The 27,274-nt window shown below is 43.1% G+C and overlaps 1 protein-coding gene across 3 annotated transcripts in view; it reads right to left on the reverse strand.

The window, feature by feature from the left end:
* Positions 1 to 19,825: 19,825 nt before the first annotated feature.
* The window catches only part of FAM172A (family with sequence similarity 172 member A), a 484,753-nt gene continuing 477,304 nt past the window's right edge, over positions 19,826 to 27,274 (reverse strand). For 2 of the 3 annotated variants that reach the window (XM_003899922.5, XM_009208776.4), the window contains one exon: positions 22,055 to 25,765. In XM_003899922.5, coding sequence (XP_003899971.1) covers positions 25,623 to 25,765 — 143 coding nt within the window. In that variant the 3' untranslated portion in view covers positions 22,055 to 25,622. Of the gene's footprint in view, positions 25,766 to 27,274 lie in introns of all 3 variants that reach the window. The other variant, XM_003899921.5, reaches the window with a different exon arrangement.

The following is a 27,274-nucleotide window of genomic DNA, read 5'->3' on the forward strand; positions in this document are numbered from 1 at the left end:
GTGGCACTTAGGGGCGTGGACCCGGAACCTAGGAGTCAGAGGGCTGGAGCAGGTTCTTCACAGAAGAGGTATCTGGGCCCTAGTGGCCCTCTGAGGGCAGAAGCCTCCCGCTGAGGCCTATCGGTGGGTGTGCTTGGGGGGCAGCTCTGTGTAACAGCTTTCGAAGCATGAATGTTTTATAGGATCAGAGCCGGCGCTGCGAGAACACATACTGCCAAGGGAGCTCTTTCTTAACGTATTAATAAAGCCAGATCTTTTAAAATAACACCTCTCACCCCTCCCCCTTCCCTCAGCCCCAGACAGGCCCGGATGAGGGAAGAGCTTCACTTTCAGAAGTCACTGGCAATGTTTTGCTTTCAGTGTGCTATCTGGAAGTCTCCACGTCCCTCCGGTACTCCCCGCCACCAAATGCATTAACAAGCTCCTACACTCCAACCCGCTTGTGGTTTTTAATATTCTGGGTGCAGCGCAGCATGGGCACTGCCGCACTCTCTGTGGAGAAGCCACTGCAGGCCCACGATCCGCAGCCTGGCCCGCCTGGGGACCGGCCTGAGCTAGGGCGGCCAGGCGGGTAGGATATGGAGCCACTAGGGCCCGTTTTATCCCTCCCCGGGCAGAAACAACGTCTTTGGGCCTGTGTTGACCTCCCTGCAGGTTGGACACCTAAGGCAGGAGGGGTTGGGGAGAGCCCACAGTTAATCCCCGACCGCTTCCCAAGAAGTATCAGCGAGCGCCACTGGCTGCGGGTTCCGGATTGGGGTGGGGTGGGCTGCAACCAAGGCTCTGAGGGGGAGGGGAGACGAGCTGTCTCGGAGAGCTCAGCGATCTTTCCTGCCTTTCCTGAAATGAGATGTAAATATATTCATTACAGTGTGATCCCTCTGATGAAAACAGATAAACATTTTCGTAGGTCGGAAACGTATTTTTCAATTAATCTCAATATGGAGGCCCAAGAGCAAGGCGCCCAGTGTAGACTGGCCCGCCAGCTGCAGTAGCCCGAGATGTACTCGCGCTTGCTCCAGTGCCCAGAGGTGACAGTGGTTAACTTGGCTCTTGCTCCTCAGGGCTGGAACGTTGCCCATGACCTGGGGAATCCCAGCGACCTTTCTAAGGCGGGGCTCAAGCCTGGGGCTAATCTTCACAGCCTAGGAAGAAGTGCAGGCCCTCCTATGGCCGCCCAGCCTCCCTCCCGGACTCTTCTAGGAGCAGGAGGTCCCAGGGCTGAAGGGAAGGGAGAGGCGGGGGTTCTCCAGTGCTCCGCAGGACCTTCCTGCCCACCCCATCTCCCCGCAGTGGGTTTCTCCTCTGTCTCTTCTGTGACTGGGGTGGCGCCTGCCTGCATTACCCACAGAGAGTCAGTCGTCTTCCCAGGACCGGAGGTCTCTGTGTATCTCATCCAGAGAGAGACAGAGCCTCCCTGGAATCAGGGGTCATGTGGCCGTCCCCGACGGCCGAACAGGTTGCAGGAGCCCTTGGCTTTCCTTCACAGGGAGGGCAGACAGGAATCTGCACGCGCTAAGGGGAAGTTTGGGAGCTGAGACGCGGCTATCTGTGCAACGAGTTGAGCCTTCTGATAATTGGAAAGTACCCTCTGCTCTCAGTTCCGGCGATGTGAAGGATCCCCTACCCCACCCGGGCTGGGCTGACAGTGGCGGGTCCTGCGGGCTGAGGGCGCTCGGAGCGGTCCGGGGTTTCCTCTCAGTGCGGAGGGACAGGCCCCAGGAGGGGCCAGGCTGTCCCGGGTTCAGCGTCCTGTGTCTCCCCAGTCCCCAGTTGCCGCTATGGCCCAAGACCTGGGCAGGAGGCGAGGTGTAGTTGAGAGCCTCCTCTGCCTGGGTGGCCTCCAGAAGGTTCCTGAGCAGTGAGCCCACCTTCATGTGGGACGCCAGGGGGAGCCGTGGAACCGGGGCTCCCAGCAGGTGTAGGCCAGGCAGTCGTTCTGGGCTCTCAGCCACACCTCGCCTGCAGGGGCGGTGGCGGCCCTAAAGAGTCAGGGGAGTAAGACTGGGCTAACTGGGCAGGGTAGAGCCGACTCGTTCCCCAGGGCAAGAGGAAATTCTTCTTAACAGTTGGAGGGCAGCCCACATAAGGTGACTTCCCTCTCGAAATCACCAGTGACTTAGGAAAGTCACACGTTCGCTGTTCTAATCTAAAGGCTTGCTGGACAACTGAGAACTTTAGGAGCCTTGAAATCTGTTTAAACTACCTTAGCCACAAGCTTTGTGGAAAACATCAGGCCATCTCAGGAAGTGCTCTTCTCTGGGAATTGATAGGGAAGGAGTCTGCACTTTATCCGCAGCCAGGGGACAAGGCCTGGTGCTAGGGAGGAAAAGTATGACATTTGTCCCCAGACGCACATCCCAACCTGGGACCAGGCTGAGTGGAAGCCTATGGTGGGAATGTGGGTCCCTCCTGCCCACCAGGAGAACCATGAGCTTTTGGGACTCCACCCTTCCAGTTCGTCCAGGCTCTTGGCCTCTGGCAGCCACACAGGGTCTTGGTTGGCTCCCAAGAGGTCCAACCACCCAGCTTTGCATTCAGGGGTGATGGGGATCTAGAGTCCCCTCTATCTGAGCCCACCTGAGCTTGTCTGCTTGAAGCATGTAGGGGGGTGGGGAGATTTTATTTTTAAAAATCTTTCTCCTCTTCTTTCACTCCTAGGCACTCCTTATAACTCCTCCTGTGAGCTCTGCAATTCCTCACAACAAATCACCTGAATGTCTCTGCAAATAGCAGACCATGAGGAGTGTGAGGAGTAGTGGAGGGGGACACAAGTGGGAACTAATAAAACTCTTGTTAAAGGGCCTGCTCAGGGTCCCTGGCATCACTGGGCCTTTTACTTGGGAAGCCAAAGAGTTGTATTCCTAAATGAGTTAAAGACCCATTTACCTCTGTCGTGTCCTATTCATCAAGCCACAAGTTGAGAGTTCCTAACATGAAACTATTTGTTTGCTTACACAACCAGCTGGGCGCAATTTCACGTCTGAGATATCTATCTGAAAGCGCCTCTCATTTATTATCTCTCCTTGTCAGCGAATCCATTTTCCAGCTCCCCCTCCCCCACTTTGCAGTTTATTTATTTATTTATAGTGGGACTTCTTTGCCTGGGAGGACCTGGGGTTGGAATGCTCCCCAGGGAGTAGCCTCTCCCTGCGCGGGATCTACTACGCCCAGGGTGTGGGGACGAGGGACTGGCAGAGGCACACCCGTGGTCACAGCTGACCCCGGCGGCAGGCGAGCCAGGGTGTGGGGTGGGTGGTGAGTGGTCCTGGCTAGACACTGCGAAGCTGCCTTTCTCCCTGGATGTCCTCTCTACTATCTCTCCCTGTGTAAGCCTCAACCACCTGTACGAGGAGGGGGTGGTGGGGAGGCCCGGGAGGCGAATCCAGGAGCCTTTCTCCGAGAATGGGGGCCCGAGATACGGATTTGAGAGATGCTTTCACAAAGCCTCACCAAGTCCCATGGGGCCAATTTCTTCTCGGGGGCCGGAGCGCGCGGAGTGAGTAACCAAGATATACACAGTTGCGTGATGGGCTGGGGGGAGGGGGCAGCGCATTTATTGTGTATGCGGAGGGGAGAAAGTTGCACGTGGTTTCAATTTTGAAGCACAAAGAAATAACATGCAATGCAGAAAATAGGTTTATGAATGTAATTGAGAGGAAAGAAAACAATTAACACAGTGGAAGGTTGCACACTCCATTCCCCACCCCTCGCCTTCTCTTCTACCCCAATTTTGAGAAATTCGGATCATGTGAATAGAGTGGCTTTAGGCATTTGGATCCGGCTGACAAGGGAACCCCTGATGGGGATCTCAGTGATGGCTGGATAATGGTGTCTATCCATCTCCTGGTCTGCGAAGGCCTCCTCTAACCAAGCTGAAAGCAAAGGATCAAATCCCCAAGTCCAGCATATAAAATACCCCCAGCTGAAAAGAAGGAAGGAAGAAGGGGTGCCTGCAGGGGAGAGGAAAAAGAGAAAGAGATAGCGAGGGATTTCTTTAAGAAAGACCAGGCTGGTCTCTGCAAGCTATCCTCTTGTGTTGATTTAGGAAGACATTTGCTGTATATAACGTTTAAGGCTGATAATATCATTGCGCAGACAGATAAATAAAGCGTTGGCCCAACAGTGGGGTCAGCGATCGATCTCTGGGCTCAGAGGAAAGAGGAGAGAGACAGGGTCGTGCACGAGGCTCTGTCTGTGTGCTTGTCAGTCGGCATGCAGGAGCCCGAGTGTGTGTGAGCGTCAGGGTGTGCGAGAGAGAGAACCAAGTCTTCAGCTGGCCAAGAGGCTCATTAGCATTCCTAACCCATGGACCTGCGCTGACAACTAACAGAGATATCCCGCTCACCACCAGGCCTCCTCTCCTTTTGTCTTCAGATCTGGAGGAGAAAAAGATTTCTCGGTGGAAGCTGGAGCCTGAACTTCCATGTGGTTGTTGGAGATTCAGTGCCTAAAAAAAGACATACCAGGATCTTGCCTGATCTTTCACTCTTCTTTTAAAAACTTTCCTCTTAAAGAGGGAACTTTTTTGCTTTTCTTTGTCAAAGTATAATATACTTGTTGAAACTTCAAGCTTAAATGGGAGAGAAAAATTCTCTGAGAATATTTTGCCATTTTTCCTTGTTGACACGAAGAGAGGTGGATGTTTACATATTTGATTCACATACACATGTAAAGCTGGTACTTTCAGTTAAAGCTTTCTAGAACCTAGCAATCAGGGGTTGTTTGAGCTCCCCCCCTTCTTTCTCTTGGTCATGTTTTGTTATGAGGTAAAATTCATTTTGTTTTCTGTAATAAGGATCTTGCTTATAATTTCATTGCTCTCCATTGTTTTTTAAATGAAATACATCTTAAAATTACATAGATCTAATTTTGTATTAACTATCAGAAAAATGCAATTTTAGAAACTTCTATTATTGTAATAAGCATTTAAAAATTATGCTCAAACATGCAGTTTTAATGACCTTACACCTATTTGGGGGAAAAGTGTCTTTTAGCCATATCTCACAGGGATAAATATGTATCCACTTTGCTCTCCCAGATCCTGTTCCTTGAACTCCATCAAACTAGTCAGATAGTTTTACATTGGAGTGTACAAATTATCCCATGTTGACAGATGTTTGTCACTTAGTAACTTCTTTCCAAGTTTTTCCCCCTCCCCTAAGCTTTCTTTCCAGCTTGCTTTGTTGTTTTAAAATATGCATGTCTCTCACTGGAATGCCAGTCACGAGTGCAAACTTTGTGTCCAACCTCCCACATGAAATGATCCTTTTAAAGGGAACTCGATATGTCTCAATCTGCACTTCACTCAAAGCCTCTGGGTACGGGCCACTCACTCACTGGTCCTGGCTCCAAAATAACTCAGCAGAAACGAGTTTCCAACTAAAAATCCCCTCGAATGTCTCCCAGGGAAGAAATATAGCTCCTATAATTAAAGGAGGCAACGACCAGAGGGGAAATGCAGCCGGCAGCCAAAAAAGAAAAGTAAGAGTTTTATTTATTTGCTGATTGAACTTGGGTTGTCACGACCAGCAGGTTTATCCACATTAGAAGTGCTGGAGGTTTGTGCTATATGTGCACAGGAGGGAGAGGTGGGGAGAAAAGGCAGGAGAAGGAAAGTAGGAAGAATAAGAGAACAGGCCAATTTTGAGAGAGAGAAAATGATCTCTGTGGGACAACGTAAATAAACTTCCTGGCACTGGATTGGACTAAAATCTCGTAGCTGAGGAATATGTGGAGGGGGGTTCAGAGGAGATGGGGGGTAATTACAGTAAACTCTTAGATGTGGGGTATCATCAGGAAAAGGAGGACTTTGTTTTCCCCAGAAAAGTAATGTGACAGCAGGAAATTTATTAGCTGTGCTGTGTGTGGCGGTTAGGTATGTGGGGGGTGGAATTATGGAGGGAGGCTTCAGAGAAAGGAAGAAGTTCCAGGACTCAAAGCAGAAGTGTCATGGAACCAGGAGCCCTCGACACTCCTTGACAAAAGTTGCCTAGGAGGTGTAGATGTGAAATATTCTCTAGAAGACATTACCTTTGCACCTTATTTTAATTAGTTTCATCTTTTTGAGCCGATTCTGGCATTAGAACCACTTATAAAATGAATCAGCTCACAGGATCAAGAACACCTCCCCACTTCTTGGGCCAAAGGGGTAGTAGTAGTTATAAGCTTCAAAACACAAGGAGTACTCAGGCTGGGCAGCCTATTTCTATTAAAGAGGCAAAACTTTAGTACTGATGAAAAACAGATGATTTTTTCTTCCTCTCTGAAACAGTTACTCTCTTTTACTGATGTGAAGTGACGTCAGCAATGCCTGCCCTATCCCCTTGGAGAGAAGGGAGAGAGGAGGAGGAGATGGAAGGAAGGAGCTGGGAGAAAGAGCAAGAGAAAAAGAGAAAGAGGAATTGAGATAAGAGGAAAAAGGTGGTGGGGGGAGAGAATGAGAATGAATATCCTACACTTTTGGGGGGCCAAACATCCACAAAGCGTGGGCAAAACAATGCTTTAGAAGCCTGTGATTGATAAGACACCTTTCCCTGCTCTCACCCGATCTACATATTCTAACATATGGAAAGCTTACAGGCCCTGTGCACTTATAGAAGCCGATAATGCATTAGCTCTCAGCAATATTTACAGCACCACTCTTAATACACACCAGATGGTTCGCGACTGTGCCGCCTCAGCCAGCTCACTCCTCGATTTTACTCGGCGGCACTTTGTTGCAATTACGCTCCATGCTGAGACCAATTTTATTGGTGACCTATTTTTCATATTTGCAGCATTTTATGTTAAAAACCTCCTCTCTGGCCTTTTTGTAAAGGGCAGCGCTCAGGAAGGGAGAGCTTAGGAGGACAGTGGTGCTGTGGGTCTGTCGAGGTGGATATTAGTATTTATCGTGATGTTACATACCTCGGGTTTAAGTGAGTAAACCGGATAGGCATAAGTACTCCGGTCATTATGTTTGTTCACTCACCCCTGTTTGTCAGACCCCCACGGACTCTACACGGCGGCTTGCATCAGAGTCAATACATCGGACCATAAATATTGTATTCCATTAATTATCACCCCACTGGCTTTTCCTGGGCGCCGGCGTCCTCGAGCGACGCAGGGCAAATGAGGACGCTTCCTGAGCATATTTCTAGGCTGGGAACCCCGCTGAAATTTCCGCGGTGCTTGGGAATTCCTAGAGCCTGAGCGCCTGATTCAACCGCGGCTGGGCCTGGGGCTGGCGTGCAGGGAAGGCGAGCCGGCGGTAGAAGGCCCGACGCCGCCAGGAGCACTCGGTACCTGTTATCTTGCTACGCAGAAGGCCACTGGGAGAATCCCATTTGGCACGCCCGAAAAGGCTTTCAACTTTATCTCCCGCCATGTAAATATCCCCGAGTGCCTGACTGAGGGACTTTGTTTTGCACCGAACAATATAAATATCCTATTTGCTACAACGCAGGTGTGCTCTTCCTACCCAAACTCTCCCCACTACCCCCGTGCCTCGCTTCTAGTAACTTTCTACCCGCCTCCCCTGGTTAAAAAAAAAAAAAAAAAAAAATCACAGATGTTTACTTTATTGATATAACCTATACCGTGGTTAGGCTGAGAATAATATGCCTCAACTAACAGTCATTTAGCAAATAATAGAGGCGTTCTGGATGCTTTCCAACGTTACACATGTACTTGGTCATAAAATGATACGTGAAAAAATTAACATCTGCTTTCCTAAAATAAAGTGTGCCAAGTAGCTTTTTATGAATGCTTTCCTCATTTTAAAAAGAAATATGGAGAGATAAACTGGCACCCAGATGTATAGCATATTTATAATGGTTTTAGAATTTAAAGGTAGCTATTCATTGCTCAAGCCATTTAAAAACTGACGTTTTAAAAGCTACTTAACCCCAGACATCTTCGAATCCTGAGGAGTCTTCCAAATTTTATTATTTAAAGAGGAATTTACTGTAATTTAATTGCGTATCAAGGCAGAACTGTGTGCAAGTCAGGGCACTGCAGCCTCAGCTCAACAGAAATTCCAACTCGCCTTTTATTTACCTAATTTCTCAGCAAGGTTCCCAGGCCCTTAAGAAGGCCGAGCTGGAAAGTTTAGTTGGGCTCTTTTTTGTTGTTGTTTAATTCCACTATTAGGAAATGAGGCCTACCTTTGAATTATTTCATTAGGATTTGGCCTTTTGGGGGAAGGGGTGGGAACCATAATCATTAGTGGCTTTTTATTATTTCTACAATAAATGGCTAGATTCTTTGTTGAATAAGCTGCTTGAATGTTTTGCAGATGTTCCACTTAGACCAAATCTGACCCCCTATTTCCTCCCAAATAAGTCGCTTAAACTCTCCCACCAGTCCATTTACTGGAGAACATCCTCCCTCACCCTAGCAAGTTGATAAGCCTAGGACATATTCTTATGAAATTTCCACCTAACTGCACATGCACGCACACACACCACACACACATTTACACACACACTCCCACCCACTGAGCCTCTGAGCGTGGCAGAGGATAAGAGAAGAGGGGAAAAAAAAAGGCGAGGAACTGGTGAGGCGGAATGCAAAGCAGGAGGGAAGTCAGCCCAGTGGTTACACCCCTGTGCAGAGGCGCGCCCTCCACTGGCCCCCTCGCCCCACTTTGTGCCTTTGGTTTGAAACACTGGAGGTGGCCCAGGGCCGTTTTCCCCAGAGGACTGAGAATCGTGATTTGCCAAGTGCTTGGGGCCTCCGCCCAAGGTGTTTGGGGGCTGTGTGGTGAGCCCAGGCGAAGCCAGGGTACTGCGATCGTCTTCCGGGCGCATACCCTGCGGCACCGCCCCAGCCGCGGCGGCCGCGCGTGGGGACCCAGGGGCTTAACAAAGGGCTCCGCAGGGGCTCGGGGGCGCGGCCACGTGACGGGCCAGAGCACGGCGTTGTGGTCCCGCCGCGGGGAGGGGCGGCCAGCCCGAGGGGCCCTGGGGCTTCTTGACATAAAAACAACGTCCGGGCCTCGGGCTGGCCGCGCCGGGCCGCGCTCCGCCGGGATGAGAAGTACTTGTCTGGCTCCGCGCTGGAGAAGCCTCACCTCTCATCTCTCCGGCTCTTACTTGAAAAAGCACTTGGAAGAAACTGTGTGTGCGCTGGGAGGGCCGCGGGGTGGGCCGGGGCCGGGCTGCGAGGCTGAGGGGGGCCGGCTGGTGGGTGGATGGGGAGGAGGTTGAAGAAACAGCCCCTTTCTGAGTGACAGGACCCCTTTTCAAAGGGCAAACAGAAAAAAAAAAAAAAAAAAAAAAAAAACCAGAATAAGAAGAAGTAGCTCCTAATATGAATAGGAGATTTTTCAATGTTTCGCAGTTACTCCCCCTCCCCCCGTTTAAAGAGGGATATTTTTTCCTTTCCCTTTTTCCTATTTTTCTTTCTTTCCTTTCTGTCCTTACACTCCCTTCCTTCCTTTCTTTCCTTCCTTCTCTCCCTCCCTTCGCTCCCTCCCTTCCCTCCCTCCCTCCCTCCCTTCCCTCCTTCCTTCCTTCCTTCCTTCTTTCCTTCCTTCCTTCCTTCCTTCCTTCCTTCCTTCCTTCCTTCCTTCCTTTCTCTCATTAGATTGGAATTGCGTGCGCAATCGTGTTTTTATGTGTTTTCAGGAGAAAGAATGATCCATTAACTTTGAAAAATCTTCTTGGGTTGTTCAAAATTATTGAAACATGTTACGGTGTTTTCGAGGACTCACTGACCAGAGTGGAAAGGCAACGGACGAGTCACGCTTTCAGACAGGGGATTTTTAAGATGCTGTGTTTGTAGGGGCGAAAAAAAGGGAATATCTTACGAAGTTCTCCCTCATTCCAATAACAAAACCTGTCACATCTTCACTTCTTACTAGAAAAGATAGTGTCCTCATTTCCTCATGTGAACAGCTCTGAAGTGATTACTGAATGTCTCTGTGAGAAATCAGGATGGGAGAGGAAAGCTCATCACATACAGAGATTATTTTTAAGCCTGCCTTCATGTAATTTAACCTTAGAAACACTTTTATTATCCTCATTCTCAACCCCAGTTTTTTTTTTTTTTTAATTGGAGGGCCATGCCTTATACAGGAGAAAACCTTCTTTTAAAAAAGATTTAAACCCACAGTACCAGTTGTTTGTTGTTGTTGTTATCATGATTATGATGGTTATTATGTCGTCCTCTCCTTTTTGCACTGGATCTGATGAGAGAACTTTTTTAAGAGTGTGAAATGAAGGACACAAAGACATATATCAATGAAAAGAAGAAAGTGGCCCTTTTAATGAGAACTAAAGAAAACCCAAATGTAGATGAAGTGTACCGTAAAAGCTGCTTCAAAGTCCATCTTAATTCCCTTGGGCTCAGTCATCACGAACGTGTGATAATTGGGAGTTCTGCACGGAGGTAAGGCTGCCATGGGGTGGGGAGTCTCGCAGATGTACCTCCCTGCCCTGTAATTCCAAATACATTTCAACCGATAACTTGGAGATATTACAGAACCCAGATTTGGCTACTCCACCTTCAAAGGCTACCTGCCCATTAAAGACATTTTGTTTTCTTCCAAAGAAACGGTGCTCACTAGGGGAGTCTCATTCTGTGTCCCACCCCACCTCACCCCCCAGCAGGCTGGTATAGGCTGGACCATATTCTAAGGTTTTGATCATTATTTTGTGATCAACTCTGTTTAATTTTCTATTTATTTTCGGACCTGAGCCTTTCTGGATCACAAAAGTCCCCACAAGTAACACAGCAATAAATCTGAACAAAAATAAGACAGATTTCCTCATCGATGTGTAATAAAGTTAAAGGACATTGTTTTGTCAGACAAGCGCTAAGTAGAAAATAAATCTCAGAGTCTGGGGAAACAAAACGGAGCGCTGCTGGCATGTGTGTAAATTTACTTTTAAAAGCAATAAATCAATGTTAAATTAAACAGCTGGGTACCCTGTCTAGGAGAAGGTTCCGTGTTTAAGAAGACCTTGATGGGAGAAATGTACTATTTAACAAGACACACACACACACACACACACACACACACACACACACACACAAAGTTAAATTTTTATTGACATCCGGAGGCAAGACTGCCCTGGGAACTTTTCCTCTGAACTTCGGAGAGGGAGAGGGAAATAAGAGAGAGCATGAATTGGGTCTACTGTCCATCCTCAGATCTTTACACATATTTTCAGGCATAAGGAGACAAGGAGGTTTAGTAGAAATGTTTTAGATGTGTTCTAAATTGTTGGTTAAACTATGAAGTCTCTCTTTATTGGCTTAGATTTGTTGGGTGGGTAGTGATTTTTCTGAGTTTTTTTTTCCTGTAAGTACTATGACCTGTGAGCGTGTTGAGCATATTCTTATCTCATGCTTCCTTTATTCTTAATGTGGTTGTTTTGCACAGCAAATAGCACAGTAGAAAAATCAAGAGGACTGTTATTTCATATCTATTGTGCTTATGTTCATTGAGGAGCAATGAACATAATCTCAGCAAACCTGAGATTGGAATAGCATTTGATATTCAACAGGAATATTTTAATATTTCATTTTCTAATTTGTTTTTGTTTTTGTTTTTGTCGTTATTTTACAAAGCTTCACTTCATTGGGAGAAAATTGTGTGTGGGGTGGTGGAGATGAGGAAAGAACAATAGAAAAGCCTAGCTCTGGCTCTGTATTCTAAGAACAATGTGAATCAATGAGCTATTATAGAGGCAATATTCAATAGCAGGAAATTAAGAGTAGTTTAAGACTAGCATGTATATACGCTGATTCTTTTCCAGCCTTAAAATGAAATTCCAGAAAGACTCTTTAGAAAGCACACATATTATTGAGATGAACTCTCCCAGTCTTATCAATTCAGACCGGCTGGTTTAAAAGAAAAATATGGGGTTCCTGCCTCTACAGAAATCAGCAAGTTATTCTTTACTTTCTTCACACTGAAATCCCAGAAGCTTTATTTGGTAGTTACATTGTTAGCCCAGTTCCAAAGAATATTCATATAATTAGGTAATATTATTCAAACTTTAAAATTATTTTTAAAAAGTGCTTTAACCCCACCCCCTTCAAGCTACACACTAACAGGGGTATTGGCAGCTTTCTAGCTACCTTTGACTTTTCTTCACCCAAAGGAAATATCAAAGACCCAGTTGCCTGGAGAAGAATAAAGTTATAGCATTTATATTTAGGAGGCAGCATTCCATTTCCATGACCATCAGTGGCTTGTTAAGTAAATCTGTGTCTTATGCCACTCGGAGAGAGCTCAGATCGCCTGTCAGGAGGCATCTGGGCAGCCTTGTAAACTCAGAATGACTTCTCAAATCGTGCTATGTTTTCCCAGCGATGCGCTTTCCTCTGCGCTGAAGCCCTGGGAATCATTTCAGCCCAAGGTGAGCCTTTCAGGCACTGCTCTTTGTCCCCATTTGGATAAGAAGGTGCAAAACTAGTTAGACACTGGGCTGGCTTTGGGGAGGTGGTAGGAGGGTATGGAGAGGCGGCCTGTTCTAATTAAAGACAATAAGCAATCCTGCGAGGAGCTGTCCTTTAGCCTTGGCTGGAGGCAGAATGGTCTGTCTCACCTCAGTCGTTAAATTTATTTGAGCTGGTCGGTGAGGCGAAGAGCAGAAACTTGCAGGTAGCTCTGGGCTCAGGTGAGACTGGGCAGACGGTTAAATCACAGCAAGTGATCTCGAAGTCCCCCTTTACCTCGCCATCCCCTCTCCCTCTGTGCTCGACTTGGGCGTACTTTGATTCTAACTTTGCTTGCTAGATGGCGCTCGGTGTCTCAGGACTTTCTGTTTCAGAATTAAAGCGGCTTTTTAGCACCGTTGTTCTGAACTATTTGTGGGCATTTGATTAGTACAGTGCTGGTAATGTTATTATTGCCCTTGTTTTCTTCACACTTGTTCTCTTTTTGATTAAGGTATCGTCCAGGTGGAAGCTGCCAGTCTTAATCCATATAATAATGAAATTCAGGGAAACTCTGCATCTAAATTTAGGGCACATTTGTGGTTTAATTACCTGTTCTGGTGCACTTAAAAAGGCACCTTAGTAACTTTCCTCCAAGAGTCTGATTGAGGTTTTCAAGAGGACAACTCAGCAGGTCCAGATGGTGATTTACAATCTTTGAAGTTTCCCACTAGAGTCCACCACCCTCTCCCACCACTACTCCCCATTCTCACTCAAATCAGGCTGATTTGGGGAACTTATTACTTTCATTTGTCATTATGAGATAGCATTAATTGATTGAAAAAGTATTATGATTATAGCCCAAGTACTAAAAATTTATGTCTACAAAGAGATATATTTTAATCTTAGTAATGAAAGTCACTACCTAGCTTGTTTCACAAGAAGGATGACTTGTGGATTCTAATGTATATTTATTTCAATCACTAAATGATTCTTCTCAGATATTCAAAACACTTTTGGGGAGATTCCTTTGTGTTGAAGTATGAAGAGAGAAAATCAGTAGTTCTAAGTTTCTGGTGGAAAAAATTAAGATAAGCCAAAAAGACCTGAATATTGTTTTGTCGAATGAAGATGTCATTTTCACAGCACCCACTGTTCTCATACCATTGTCTGTTTTTTAAAGAAAGGATTGCAGGTGAGGAAGGCAACGGTTGCAAATTAAAGAAAAATATCTCTTTATAACTTTAAACACTTGGACATGGGAGAGTTTAACTTGTTACTTGCTTTTAGGATTTGGAAACTAATTGTAAGAAATGTTCTACCTTTGGGGAAAATTAACAACATACAGAGCTGGGTGGTTTGGAAACCTTTTGTCAAACCTTGGCTGCTTTGGTGAAGAACCCCGCAAAGTCTCTCTCTAGGTGTTAGGCTGAAACTAGCAGGCGCTGAAAACCTAAAGCAGAAAATTTACAACTTGATCAGCCCCAGCCACACACCAAAAAACCTGCTACTGGTGCAAACATATGTTCCAGATTAAGTTAAGCAAATGGCTCTCATTTTTTCAGGTTGAAAGTTGATCATGGAAATTCAAATTTGAGTGCATTGTGCTTCTAATAGATCACTAGATCGTCAAACGCTTACAAATCCTCCCCAACCATTTATTCAATAAATTTCATGTATTTTATTACCTTCTTGAGATCCTAGCTTAGAATCTCATGCAAATTGACTCTAGTCGGGTATTATTTTCCAGGAACACATGTAGTTTTAAAAGTTGGCTAGGTTGAAAACTGGCTGTATTCTTCCTTCTAATGTTACACTGCTAAATAGCTGAAGTGTAACTCAGTTGTTTAAATGCTTTCTCTGTTTCCTCGTATACCTACTAACTTTTAAAAACAGAAATTAAACTGCAGGATTTATTTTAAAGTTTCATTTGCTGGAGAAGTAAGTGATTTTTTTCACAGCATGAGGCAAAATAAAGGAGTGTTACCAAAGCCTTTAATTATGTCAGGAAAGACTGAAATCATGGTATTTCTTTTAATGGGGGTAACTATCTTTTGCAACCTCTCTGTGGTCATCCAGCCACCTCCCAATTAAATTATTTGAAGACCAGTGTGGCTACTAAAATGCCTGGTAAAGAGGTTTAGAATTAACTCCCCACTTTCCAAGGTAACTCCCTTGCAAGTTGCAGAGGATGGAGCCAGGCATCAGACACCTGGGGTCCCTTCTTCCTTAATCGCGGGAGTTTGAAGTCATCCCCCTTTACCTCTTCGCATTCGAATGATCATCCTGCAGATTTTAACCGATATTGTCATGTTGAAGTTTGGTAGTTATTGTTTACATCTCTCCCTTCCCCAAGGGGTCTTGGCAAACGTTTAAGAGATTATTGATTTCCAAGAAACCAAATAAAGAAGCTGTTCTTTTATAACATATGAAATACACACTTTTCTTTAACTAAATAGGCAGTGTATATTTGACATTGACAAATGGGCAAGAGATAAGGAAACTTATTTTAAAAGACTTTGAAGGGGAAAAAATGGATTCAACAGCAGCAATCCTATGGAATAGTAGGGTTGGAATTAAAACAAACGCTTGGATAATAAGGAAAAAAATAGTCATCTATGCTGTAAAATGGTTTAAAGTTTCACTGAACACACACAGATGGCGAGCAAACATCACTGAAGATGCTCCTCTCAGGGGGACCTGATCAGTATCCTCAATGTTCTGATTTATTATAAAGAAAATGAGTTTCCCATGCTTCTTTTCTTCACATTTTTCTCTGGCAAAAGTGGTTCTGAAATTTCTACTCAGGTCTGGGAGTTTCTGACGTACTTACAATAATCCAGAAAAGTCATTCTGAAACTGGATTAGGAGTATACTTTTTTTAAAAAAAGTAAGACTTTCTTGATTAATGAAATGCAGATCTTAACTACTCCTTTCCTCCAAATCATAAAGGAAATCCCTCGTGAAAGAAAGCGATTCCCAAAACCCAGACTGAGAGAGTAAACCTTAGGCACTCAGGAGTTCAATAAGGGCTGTCCATTCCACCCCAAATCTCCACAACTCCCGTAGCCCTACAGAGGAAAACCTCATGTCCTTCTCTGCACCTGATTCCCTTTGCTTGCTCCCGAACTCCGGAAGGCTAGAACGAATTTATCCAAAGATGGAAGGAAACTCAGCTCATGGAAGCTCCCCAAAAGGGTTCTGGCCAAAGATATGTAAACATTATGTAGATATTTCAGTTGCAGGTTTAGATAGTGGGAGATGGATCCTAGTCTAGAATATTCGAGTCTTCAAGTCACTATTATTCAACAGGTCTTTGCTACGCTGCACACTTCAGATGCCAAACTGCGTTAGCTAACGTGAGTTTTTCCCCGTTTTCGTGGGAGGGTCGTGTTGCTAGTTTAGTTTCCAGCATGGCTGAGTTTCTCTAGTAGCATGGATTTATCTTAGCATTTGGGCAAAATGACTCTTGAGATGGAAAAAATGACCAAACTACGGGGGAAAAATATTTGAGGAGAACTCAGCAGTTACTTTGCAGAATACAAAAAGACAAAAAGTTTGTGCAAGTAGTGCTGTGAGAAAGCAGTGTGTTGATGATGGCTGTTCCGAGAAAACAAACTAAATTGTTAACCCATCAAGGAGTTAATAAAATATTTGTATGTCTTATGGGACATAAAAATAAAGTGTTTTGAAGCTAAATTTTTGCCTTAGTTTACTGAAAATTTTCCTTGCAATATTATGGCAAATAGATAATAATTTATCCTGAAATGTATTGTAGTTCATGTTACTATACAGAAGCAGTTTTCAAATAAATTTATTGAGGGCATTTTATAGGTAATAAACCCGTTAACTTAAGATATTAGGGTTCTCTCCCTTTTCACTTATTCCTGACTCTTTCCAGCATAGTTTGGATCAAGTTGGTTTGAAGTTATTTCAGTACAATTGATATTTAATAGAAATTTGGTTTTGGCCGTTTCACCTACTCTAAACCTAGTATTTTCGTCCCCAACATCAGTTCAAAAGAGTGGGTGACCAGAATGGGGTCCTGGTGCGAGGGAAGAGATTTCACTCAAAACCCAGCAAGTGAGGAGAGTTTCAATATAGCAAGGTGCAATTTGAAATTTACAAAAAAGTAGTCTTGTCTTAGGAGTGGCAACTTAAGTGTTGCTAGGGAGACCACGCAATGAAAAAGATACCACACGGAACTGATCTTCCTTTATTGTACTTTGCTTAACGCGACAGCAAAAAAGAGAGCCAAACAGGGAGATGTGCCGAAAAGCACAGCTTGGACTTAAGGGCTGCAAGTAGGAGAAGAGGTGATGGGTACCGAGCCAGACGTGTCTCCTTTTTGGTGCTGTCAAGTAAGTTGCCGTCAGGCTCTTTAGCGCGGCGGGCCGGGCGCCCGCAGCGGAGCCGCCTCTCTCCGGGAGGTAATTAACCAGTGCCTGGGCGCACCCGAGCCAGTCAGACAGCTCCAACCACTGGCAGAGTCGTGGGACCAAGGGCTGGCCGGGTATGGACTTAGATCTTCTGGAATGCAGATCTCTCGAGATTGAGATCCAGAGCCCGGGAAGAATGTGCTTGCAGTACAGACCTCTTAAAGTACAGTCAAGTACAGCTCATGCCAGCTATGGGTGGTGGCGAAAAGTTGGCCACAGAAAAGTCGGGGGTAAGGGGGACGGGGAGCCCTGCCATAGAAGTGACAAGAGTGGCGCTGCTTTCAGCTTAGACTAGATGCAAATTCAAGGAGATTCGCAGGCAAATGCTGTGTAAACTCTGGGCGCTCTAACTCCGGCTTGGAGCAAGCAAGACTCTTCACCCACAAACTGCATATTCTTTAAAGTCACTGTCGCTTTAGGCTCAGATCTTAATATTTCGGGATCCAGTTTTCTGTGGCGGGGGAGTGGTCGGAGAGAGGAACCAGGAGAGGGCCACAACTTTGGGGTTCTGGCCAAGGAAGGGGAGAGGGAAGGGGGCGGGGGGGGGGGGGGGGGGGCGCTGTCCTTGGTGCTGGGGAGAGCACGGCTTCATTTCGCTTTGCTGTCCCCAAACCGAGCTCAAGTGTATAAAAGGGAAAGGTACACCAACAACTCGTGCGGCTAGATTTTTTTTTTTCTCCCTGCGAATGTAGAAAATACAAATGTGGTTGTACAATTTAAATTGTACTTTATGGGGTTTCTATTCCTTATTTCAGTCATTACTGCTTAGACAGCAGTGTTAACTGGTAGCTTCTTCTTTAAAGTGTTCCATTTTTCAAAGTGGTGTAATCAGCAATTCTTGGTGTACAAAGTAAAGAGTAAGGAGGAAAGAAAAAGGATGATTTGAGACTTGATTTGAAACTCTAAACATATGCAGGGGCAATTAGCTATTTCCAGATTTGATGGAAAATAAAAGCACAGCATAACTTAACCTGCTAGATAACATGAGTTTACTGAGACAGTATTAAATATATATAGATTCAACTTCACTTAAATAATTCTCTAAACTCCATACCTGCCAAATGCTATAGTTATATTTTTGTCAGCAAGAATAAAAGGAGCAATTTGCTATTGTAGTGTGTGTGTGTATAAATTAGAAATGGTTAAGGTTTCATTCTGAGTTATAAAATGGTACTCTAATAATTGCATTTTTTAAAAAAAACAAATTTTATTTTTAAAAATACAGGTGATCAGAAATAAAGGAGAGTACAGTTTAAAATTATTTCAAGATTAGCCTAAATAGACAAATAACCTAGGAACTGAATCACAGTCTTGTTACACACACGTACAGACATACCGCGTGCCAAAATTTCAGGTAGACTATTAAACTATGTTTGGTTCAACCAGAAATGTGAAAAACAGGAAAGCAATTGAACTTGTTTCAATCAAGAAAATCTTACTTAGCCTCCGCAACTGGAATCCATGTGACAATGAAGAAGGAAAGGGACGTGAATTCAAACAGCTGACACAATAATCAGCAGCAACTGACAGCATCTTGTCTGATATTTGATATCAAGCACTAGATCAATATTTGTGAGATCAATGCAATTTTAATGGTTTTTTTCAAACCTGTATGAAAGCCAAATTGTGACACTCTGTGATAGGGTTATTTTTAGAGGTGGTTACTCCAGAGGATGATATTAAGTAATTTACTGATGCAAAGCAAAAGCAAAAATGGGGAGTGGGGAGGGGAGGAACCAACAAAACCACCACAACAAACCATCAATATTTCTTCAGTTGATAAATCCTGATTATCCAAGTACGTAGAGAAGGTGTGAACATTTATTGGAAAAAAGCCATTTATTTAATTATGGATAAAAAAATAAAATAAACCTTTGAAAAATTATTTGGAGGTACATGAAGACGAACTGGATCAGAGGCACCTTTTTCAGACACAATGGGATTTGGTGGCATGTGAACAAAAATAAATGAAAAGGATAAAAAGAGAAAACCTAGGCCTTATTGCTACAGGGTCAATCCCCTCATGTGTGGAATTCAGTGGGAAACAACAAATTTTTCTGCATCTTTGGCAGAGTGGAAAACTGAGAGCCCTATCTGACACTCTAAGCAATGTTCCCACAGAGGTCAAATAAAGAGAAAATAATAAACAGGTCTAAATATTGTGTATTATTTTCCTTAGAAGGATTTATATCATGCAAAAAATAAAATGTATTTAATTTAACTCAGAGACACATAGTTCCTAACCCTAACCTTATATTTTGACTTATTTGCTTACAAATTCCATTTTGATAAAAATGCTAAATTTGGATTTATTTGTTTTTACAGATTCAATTTTGAGGAATTTTCACCTAGAGAAATCCAAGATCTTCAGTCAAAACAGCAATTTCTGGGGAGGTAGATGATGGGGGGAGGGGTAGCAGAGGGGTTATAACTTGCTGAACATTTCAGTAAGAACAGTAATCAACATGAGATGTGGTGGTCCTGAGTAGTGTTCCATGGCAAGCAGAGGTTTGCATTTTTTAGGTTCAAGAGCAGGTAAATGTCTTTCGTTTGGAATTCAACCGTAGTTAAAAAATTGGGAGATCTGGTTTCTTTTTCACTTGAAAGAATAAGAACATTTTAGGAAATTTCTGATGCCTGACCTAAAGTCCTCTCATCTTTCTTTAGATAGAGAATAAAATACTTCAAAACTATGCAATTCTTTAAGGGAAAAATTTTTCCCTTAAATGTTTCTTTTTTCCTGATGTTTTTGTTGATGACAGTAAACTGCCTGATAAGAAACTGACAGATCACTTCAAATAAAAGGCACTGTATTACATGCTCTGAAATGAAATTCATATCTAAGGCCTTTTGCAGAATTAAATCATGCACCTAGTATACTCCTTAATAATCTAGGTAAAGATATATTTTCCAGGATTTTAATAACTCCATAAAAAGTCTCTCTCTGCATGTGTCTTTATCCCTTATAGTATTTCAAATTTGGCAGACTGCCTACAAAGTAAAGATACCAACAGTTTAAATAAAATTTTTGTTTAATGAAATAAAGCCAAACTTACACACAAATGCACATTACATACAGATAATTTACAGGTTCAGTGAACTTGAAGCATTGAAATATTTATTCCAATGCCTTGCAGATTTGAAGATGAAAAATTTATTTAACAGAAGTGTACAAACATTCATGGTAACCAACATATACAGAACATCTACTATATTATAGGCATTGAAAAGACATAGACATATTGTATATGTTGTCTGTGTATTTCAGGTGAAACGGACAGGAATGGGCACATGTATTTCATGGATGAATACGTGTGTATGAGACATATATATATATTTTCAATTAGGTAGCTCTTTCTTTTTTTAAATCTTGAGTTATTCTAAAGAAGAAAATAAACTTTATACTCACTTGTAGTTAATCGAGCTTCATTTTGGCTAATCATAATTTGACCAGTGATTTTTTTCCTCAGAGCATGAAGGACAGTGCTTAGAATTTAAAAGTTTAGTGCACCCAAAATGCTGCTCTTCTTAAGCCACTTTGAAGTAATGCTAGTGAGTCTACGATCCAGATCTACATGTTAATCTCTAGTTTTGCCTTCAAACAGAATTCAGTTACAAAGACCTTGGAAAGATTTTGAATCTATTCAGGAGAGAAAAACCTTTAATTTTCTGAGGAGTAAAAACTCCCCAAGAAACTTCATATAGCTTCTTAGATTTTGCTTAGCATACGTGATAAAACATTGATTGTTGCAGTTTGGTGACCCATGAAATTTGGGGGTTAGTTTTCTCTTCAGACCAGAGCATATAATTATGCAAATAAAGAGCTGTCACTGATCTAGTGAAATACTCACAAACACATGCACTCTGAAATTGGACAGAAAAGTGAAAATGGTTGGTGATGTGAGGGTGCCATGGTTTGTTTTCCTGCCAAGTTTCTATCCAAATTCATTATTCAAATTGTAAACTTTAAAAAGAGACATAGCATTCTTGGGGTGTTGGTTGTCTTTTCATTTCAGATTCTTTGTATTGGTATTGCAGGCTGACCACAAAGTACACTTCAACATTATTTTACCTGTGACAGTTCTCCATATTACCCGAGGTAATAGCCAAGGAAGAGAAAGATGAATGATCTAAAAGGAAAGATGCAGGACTTCTCTAGATTTCTTTCTAGAAACATGTTTCATGTCTGTTTCAAACAGAACTCAACTCCAACAATACAAAGGATATAGTGAAAGGTTTTTCACAAATCTCAAGGCGAAGGACTGGGAAAAATTGCTTAGAAGGCCTCAGGGACTAAGTCAAACTTCCACTGTCAAGCTTTTTATATTCCAGGGGAAAATACTGGTCACTGGGTGGTATCCACTTCATGGTCAAACTTTCAGGATGACTTTCTCCTATCTAGCAATTAAAGCCAACTATTTAACATTTCGTGATTTTAACCTTTGCAGTTCATTTTACAGTTATTACTTCTCTAAAACCTTTGTGCTGGGAATTAACAAAGTTCTTCAATCTAATCATGCTCTTTGGAATCAAGGTCTCCCAATTCTAAAGTTACCATTGCACAGGCTGTTGCATAATTTTAGATGTCATGGAGAGTCCCACTGATGAAATCTGAGAAGGCTCATGTCAGACCACTGACTGCTAAAGACATCACTACATGAAAGATCAGTGGTGTGAAACTTTAAAAACATCGATCCAAATGAATCAATTAAATCAACATTCATCCCTCCTAAGTGTGTGGTTTAAAACTATCATTGTTGCTTTTTTAGATTTTGGGATAAATGCTGGAATGCTTTGATGGCTACTTCTATTCTCGAATCTCCGTTAATCGACTTTGTGCTATTTCCCTCTTTTCAACATCTTCCACTTGGTGTACATTCTTTACTTAGTACAGTGCATGACAGTTGCAATGCTTTAAATCTAAAACCGCCTAACAAAGCTGATGCTTTAGGTAGGGTAGCTTTAAGCTCTGTGAAGCGTTGATTAAAAACCCTTTCCCAGACTCAAACTGATCTTTTTGGAGATTAATAGAATATTAGATAAAAGGAAGACGAACAATTCAAGAGACTCCCACTCAGTCATTCTATACAAGGAAGGAAGGAAAGTATTCAATTTTTGAAAGGGAGTACCTCCTGGAGTCTTTTATTTTATATTATTACAGCCACTAATAAGTAATAATAAAATAACCACTACCATCATCCCCCTTTTTGCCACCCATATTTCAAAGATGAGAGTGTCTCACATTTATTTAAAGACTTTTTTTCTCCACAGAGGCATGTGGAAAGTTTTTGAGAAATTTTTACACTTTCTGTAGTAGTACTCTTTCTTAAACGAATTAGGATTACAGACACCAACAGGAACCTGTCAGTTTACAGTAAAAAATATGATTATAACAAGAGACACACATGTGTTTGGATTGGAACCGCAGATAATCCAGAGAAACAAACAAAATCTAACTTATTAGCATGGATAATATAGTTAACATGTTATCTCTAAAAGGGGCTAAAGGTTTTAAGAAAGCTGTAAAAGAAATGTAAGTTATTTTCAGATCGAACACAGTACATGAAGAACCTATATACACAAACTTGGAGGCAACTTAATCTCACCAGACTCCTCTTGGAAAACACATTTATTTATGGCATATTCAAGTTTATTTTATAAACAACAGTTTAATGATAGGTCGTTCAGATTTCCTTGCTAAGGAGATATTTTAGATATTAAAAACAACTGTCTTATAAATGTTAGCTTTGTAAAAGGTGCAAGCCAAATAGTGACTCAACTGAAGTTAGAATATTACCTCACAGCAATACTAATAGAAATAAAAAGTAGCCATAAGGTTTAAAATATTGATGGATGCTGTCTCATCCTTCCTTTTATGTTTTTGCTTTAAAAAATCTCTATGCAATTGGTGAATAAGCAAGAATTCTTCTGAGCAAGAATAATAACACCGCTGTTGTTGGGAAAATTGTTTTTATTTTAAAATGGAAATGGAAATATACAGGAAAAGCTTGTGCTTTCCTTTTTATTCTTTGAATAAACAATAATAATGCAATCAAGGTCAAAGCAAAAGGCAGAAAAGAACAGTTATTACAAGTACATGGTCTTCTTTTCAAATATCCATGAAAATGTTTAACGACTGGATGGCTAGGTACCTACAGAAAGCTCTAAAGCAATAATCTGGCCTTTAAGTTTCGACAGGACTATTTTGAATCTTAGATTTATCGGTCACTCCTTTCCCATTCTACTTGTTCTAAGAATTAAGTATATAATTAAAATAAAAAGTCCACATCCTGACTTTAAATCTCCACTCTCCTAAAAACCTGTTTGAGGAAACAAAAATGGGGGAGAAGAAGATCAGAGCAAAGATATTGTTAACACTGGCGGCACTCATGCAGGTGGGCTACTACCAACTGCTGGTTGTCACTCCAGGAAAATCGAGGTGAACATTATTACATTTATATCAACAAACCCATAATCAACAGGTTAAAAATCCTGCATTACAAAGGATATGATCACTTATCAGTTGGTGGTCTGGAAGTTTGCCTAGCTCCCTCTGGGCTGCTACAGCTCAGATTCACAAGTAGAAATTACATTTACACAACTTAAGTTTGCAAATAGCTCTCTATAGATAGTTAAACAAGGCCTAACCATCCAGTAGTTTTAAAGTATTAGAGGCAATTAAATAGTGATTTATTCTAGTTATAAGTAAAGGTTTAAAAAGAGGAGAGATGATTTAAGAGAAGGATAAGGAGTGATGTGGTTTATAAACTGAGCATATTTATTTTGCTCTAATTCAGGTGCAGAAGCTTCACAAATTTAGCATTGCAGAAGTGTTGGTTTTTTATAAATGCTATAAAATTGTTTCCTGTCAACATTTTCATATACTGAAAACACGACACAATTTATAATACCTTGAAAAATATATTCAATTCACATCTATTCTTGAATCTCTCACTGGAAGATACCATTATTTTACAGAGTTCACCAGTACTTCTAAAGTAGTAAAGATTGGATAAAAAGGGTCAATATCACAGACAAATGTGCTTGATGTTGTTGGGGTTTACTCATTTTAAGCCATCCAGTAGCTGAATAAAATGCCATTTTGATTTTTCCTCCCATATAGTTGATTTTGCTTAAGTAACACCAAAATATATGCATACCTGACCACTGAAGAAAGATCACTTTAATTTGTCATCATTAAAACTATAGAACTAATGAATGTACTTGTATGTCAAACACAGCAATGAGATATTAACAGCTTTAAAACTTGTTGAAATCGGTTCATAATATAAAAACATTTAAGCACGAAGTGGTTGATTTTAAGTTACTTTTCTGAGGCATTAGACAGTTCTAAGTCATTTTGGGTACATTTTCTCATGTCCTGAAATAAGGCAGGCATATTAATTGTTGTATACACTTTAAAAAAGGATGAAAACTATTAAATTCATGTTCTCATCTATTAGAAACAATCTTTACTAGGTAATTAAACTTGTCAAGTAATTAAAAAATAATATGAAAATTTAAGATTTTAATCTAAAAGTCAGCAAAACCTTAATATCTCCTGTATTTCACAGTGTTGGCCACATCTTAGCTGGATTAAAATACTTAATTGTTCAAACTGTAGGGCTAAACCCTACAGAGGAAGCAGAGTGCTAAAAATTATACCACTGGACTGACAGAAGAAATTCTTTCACACCAAGTCCTTCTCTTACTGTTAAAGCAGAAAACTAAAAGGATAATTTTAGCCCCACTTAGCCTTTCAGAAGAAAAAGGCTGCAGAGCACATAGGTTTAGTTTCCTGATGACAATAAAAAAATTCTCTCCCTAGAAGTGCCTAACTCCAAGAAAGCTCAGAATAGATCATTCTGGAAAGGGTTAACAACAACAATCTTTCTCCACAGAGAGATTTAAAAAGCAAAATTTAAGTGTGTTATATCTAAATTACAATGCCACTCAGTACACATTATATATTTAAAAAGTAAAGTCAATTCTAGTGATAACAGTTGGAAATTTCATTGAAAATGGGACCTTTTACACCTACACTTAAAAGAGCTGCCCATCATTGTTTTGGTTTTAACAGTCTCTTCTGAAATCAGAGACTTGTGTAAACTCTCACAAACAGCTGGCAAAAAGATTTTCAGCAGTAATGCGGATTCAGTACTTTATAGATTTTTATGCAAAGTTTTCCTTTTTTTTTTTTTTTCTGGTCCCGAAATGAAAACAGGGACAGAACAATTTGCACTCCCCAAACTACATGGTACTGTTCTGAATTTGAAATTGGCTTGGAACATGTGTGTGGAACTTCCTAAAAAAAAAAAAAAAAAGGTGGGTAATAAGATGTCCTCAGGGAAAAACCTAGTTAAAATGGAAATTTGAAGTCGGGAATAAAAGTTTGTTCCAGTTGAGAGCGGGGAAAGATGGACATGATTAAGGAGGTGGAAGCAGCAGCGGCTGCGCTGCAGCGGGCGCTAGGACCATGCCGACGCCGCCCGCCCTGCAGCGCCCGCGCGGGCTCGGTCAGGGCAATTAGAGCCGCGACAGCCACGCCAGGCAGGGCGCTGTCAGCCTTAATCTGAGCGCTGACGGGCAGCGCTCAGCCCGCAGGAAGCACGACCAGTGAACCCATATTGCTTTGACAGTTGCACTCATCTAGAAATAATGCAAAACGCTATTTAGATGTACATATCACGACCCTGTGCTCTGGGAAGAAAACAATCTAATGAGGGGCTGGGAGTCTGCTCGACGACACAAGCAGTGAGGAGGGTGCGGGTGCGTGCGCCAGGGCGGCCTCCCCAGTCGCGCTCGCTCCTCTTACAGCTCTTCGTGCTTGATGCGGTGCGAGCGGCGTGTCACAGCCGGCTTCAGGGAGCTGATCTTGGCTTCTGAGGCTTCGGTAAAGAATTTGAAAATAGACGGGAAGCTCTTCCAGGAAGTTAGCTCGTGACGGTCGGTGCCTGCAAAGAACCACACATTCGGTTACCAGGTGGCCCCGCGGTGCCGGGCGCGGTGAGGGCGGCGAGGGCCAGGCCTAGCTCGGGCTCGCTACCACCCCGCCCAGTCCCTCCCGCCCACCCCAGCCGCCCGCACCCCGCCTCTCAGTCTGGGCCCCGCCTCTCAGCCAGGGCCCCGCCCCCTCGGGGGCGCGCGCCGCCGCCTCTCAGGGCACACCTGGGGCTGCAGGGTCACTTGTGCCCCCGGCTCAGAGGAACTCAGACTTAGCTATCTGCGGCATCGGGGCGTCTCCGGCCTAAGTCTCCATCCCTCTCCTGACGCGGGGACGCGGCCCGCATCTGTCCCGGGGTCGCTCGAGGCGCGGCTGGACGCCCGAGGCCTCCGCCTCTCCGAGCCAATGGAAGTGTTGGGCGGGAAGGGCCACTCCCTCTCCCTCCAGGAAACCACCCACCTCCCCGAGACTCGGCGCGCGCGGGGATTGGTTTTCCCTGCGCGCGGGATCGGCTGCCATCCACCCCACAGCGCCTGTTTTCTTGCCTCCCAAGGGGGTTGGGGGCGGGGTGGGGAAGGATTTTTCTTGCCTCTCCCGGAAGCTGTGCTGTTAGACACGATTACCTCAGCTAGGTCACTGGGACCAAATCATACGGGACGCTTAATGAAGGACCACATTCAAAAGGGATTATGCCTTGAAGTGTCCTGGCGGGCGACATTTTTACAGATTTTAAGGGGCAAATTTAGAACAGCTAAAAAAAAAGGTTTCAAAGCAGTGACTACTAAAAGAGCATCTAGGCCTCCCATTTTGTCAGGAGGAATTCAACTTAGAAAATGCAGGTTAGGCCGGGCGCGGTGGCTCAAGCCTGTAATCCCAGCACTTTGGGGCGCTTCTAGACGGGCGGATCACGGTGGTCAGGAGATTTGAGACCATCCTGGCCAACACGGTGAAACCCCGGGCCTCTACTAAAAATACAAAAAACTAGCCGGGCGAGGTGGCGGGCGCCTGTAGTCCCAGCTACTGAGGCTGAGGTGGAGAATGGCGCGGAACCTGGAGCGTGAGCTTGCAGTGAGCTGGAGATCCGCCACTGCCTCCAGCCTGGGCGCATAGAGCGGTGACTATTCCCCAAAAAAAAAAAAAAGAAAATGCAGGTTAGTTGTCAATTTATGGGGTTATTTTATTTTACTACAGCTTCTCTCTGTGGTTTCGATGTAAAACTAATGTACAGCATGTTTTCAAATAAAATCGACCTTCAGTTTAACACAGGCAGCAGATAACACGGATGCAGGCATAAGAACAGATGAGGAAATACATTTATCTATTTTTGACTCCCTGTGATGGCTTATGTAGCATTTTACGAGTGGCTTCATAAATGAGCACTTTTTAAAATTAAAAATTAATTACAAAGACTTCCACAGAGGAATAGCTTTTAAACAGTTGAAATCTCTTCCTAGATCACGCAATTATGCAGAGAGATACCGCTTGGAAGTCTCCGGATTCAGGGCCTCAGTCTGATACT

This window comes from Papio anubis, chromosome 5, assembly GCF_008728515.1.
Source record: "Papio anubis isolate 15944 chromosome 5, Panubis1.0, whole genome shotgun sequence".
NCBI lineage: Eukaryota > Metazoa > Chordata > Mammalia > Primates > Cercopithecidae > Papio > Papio anubis.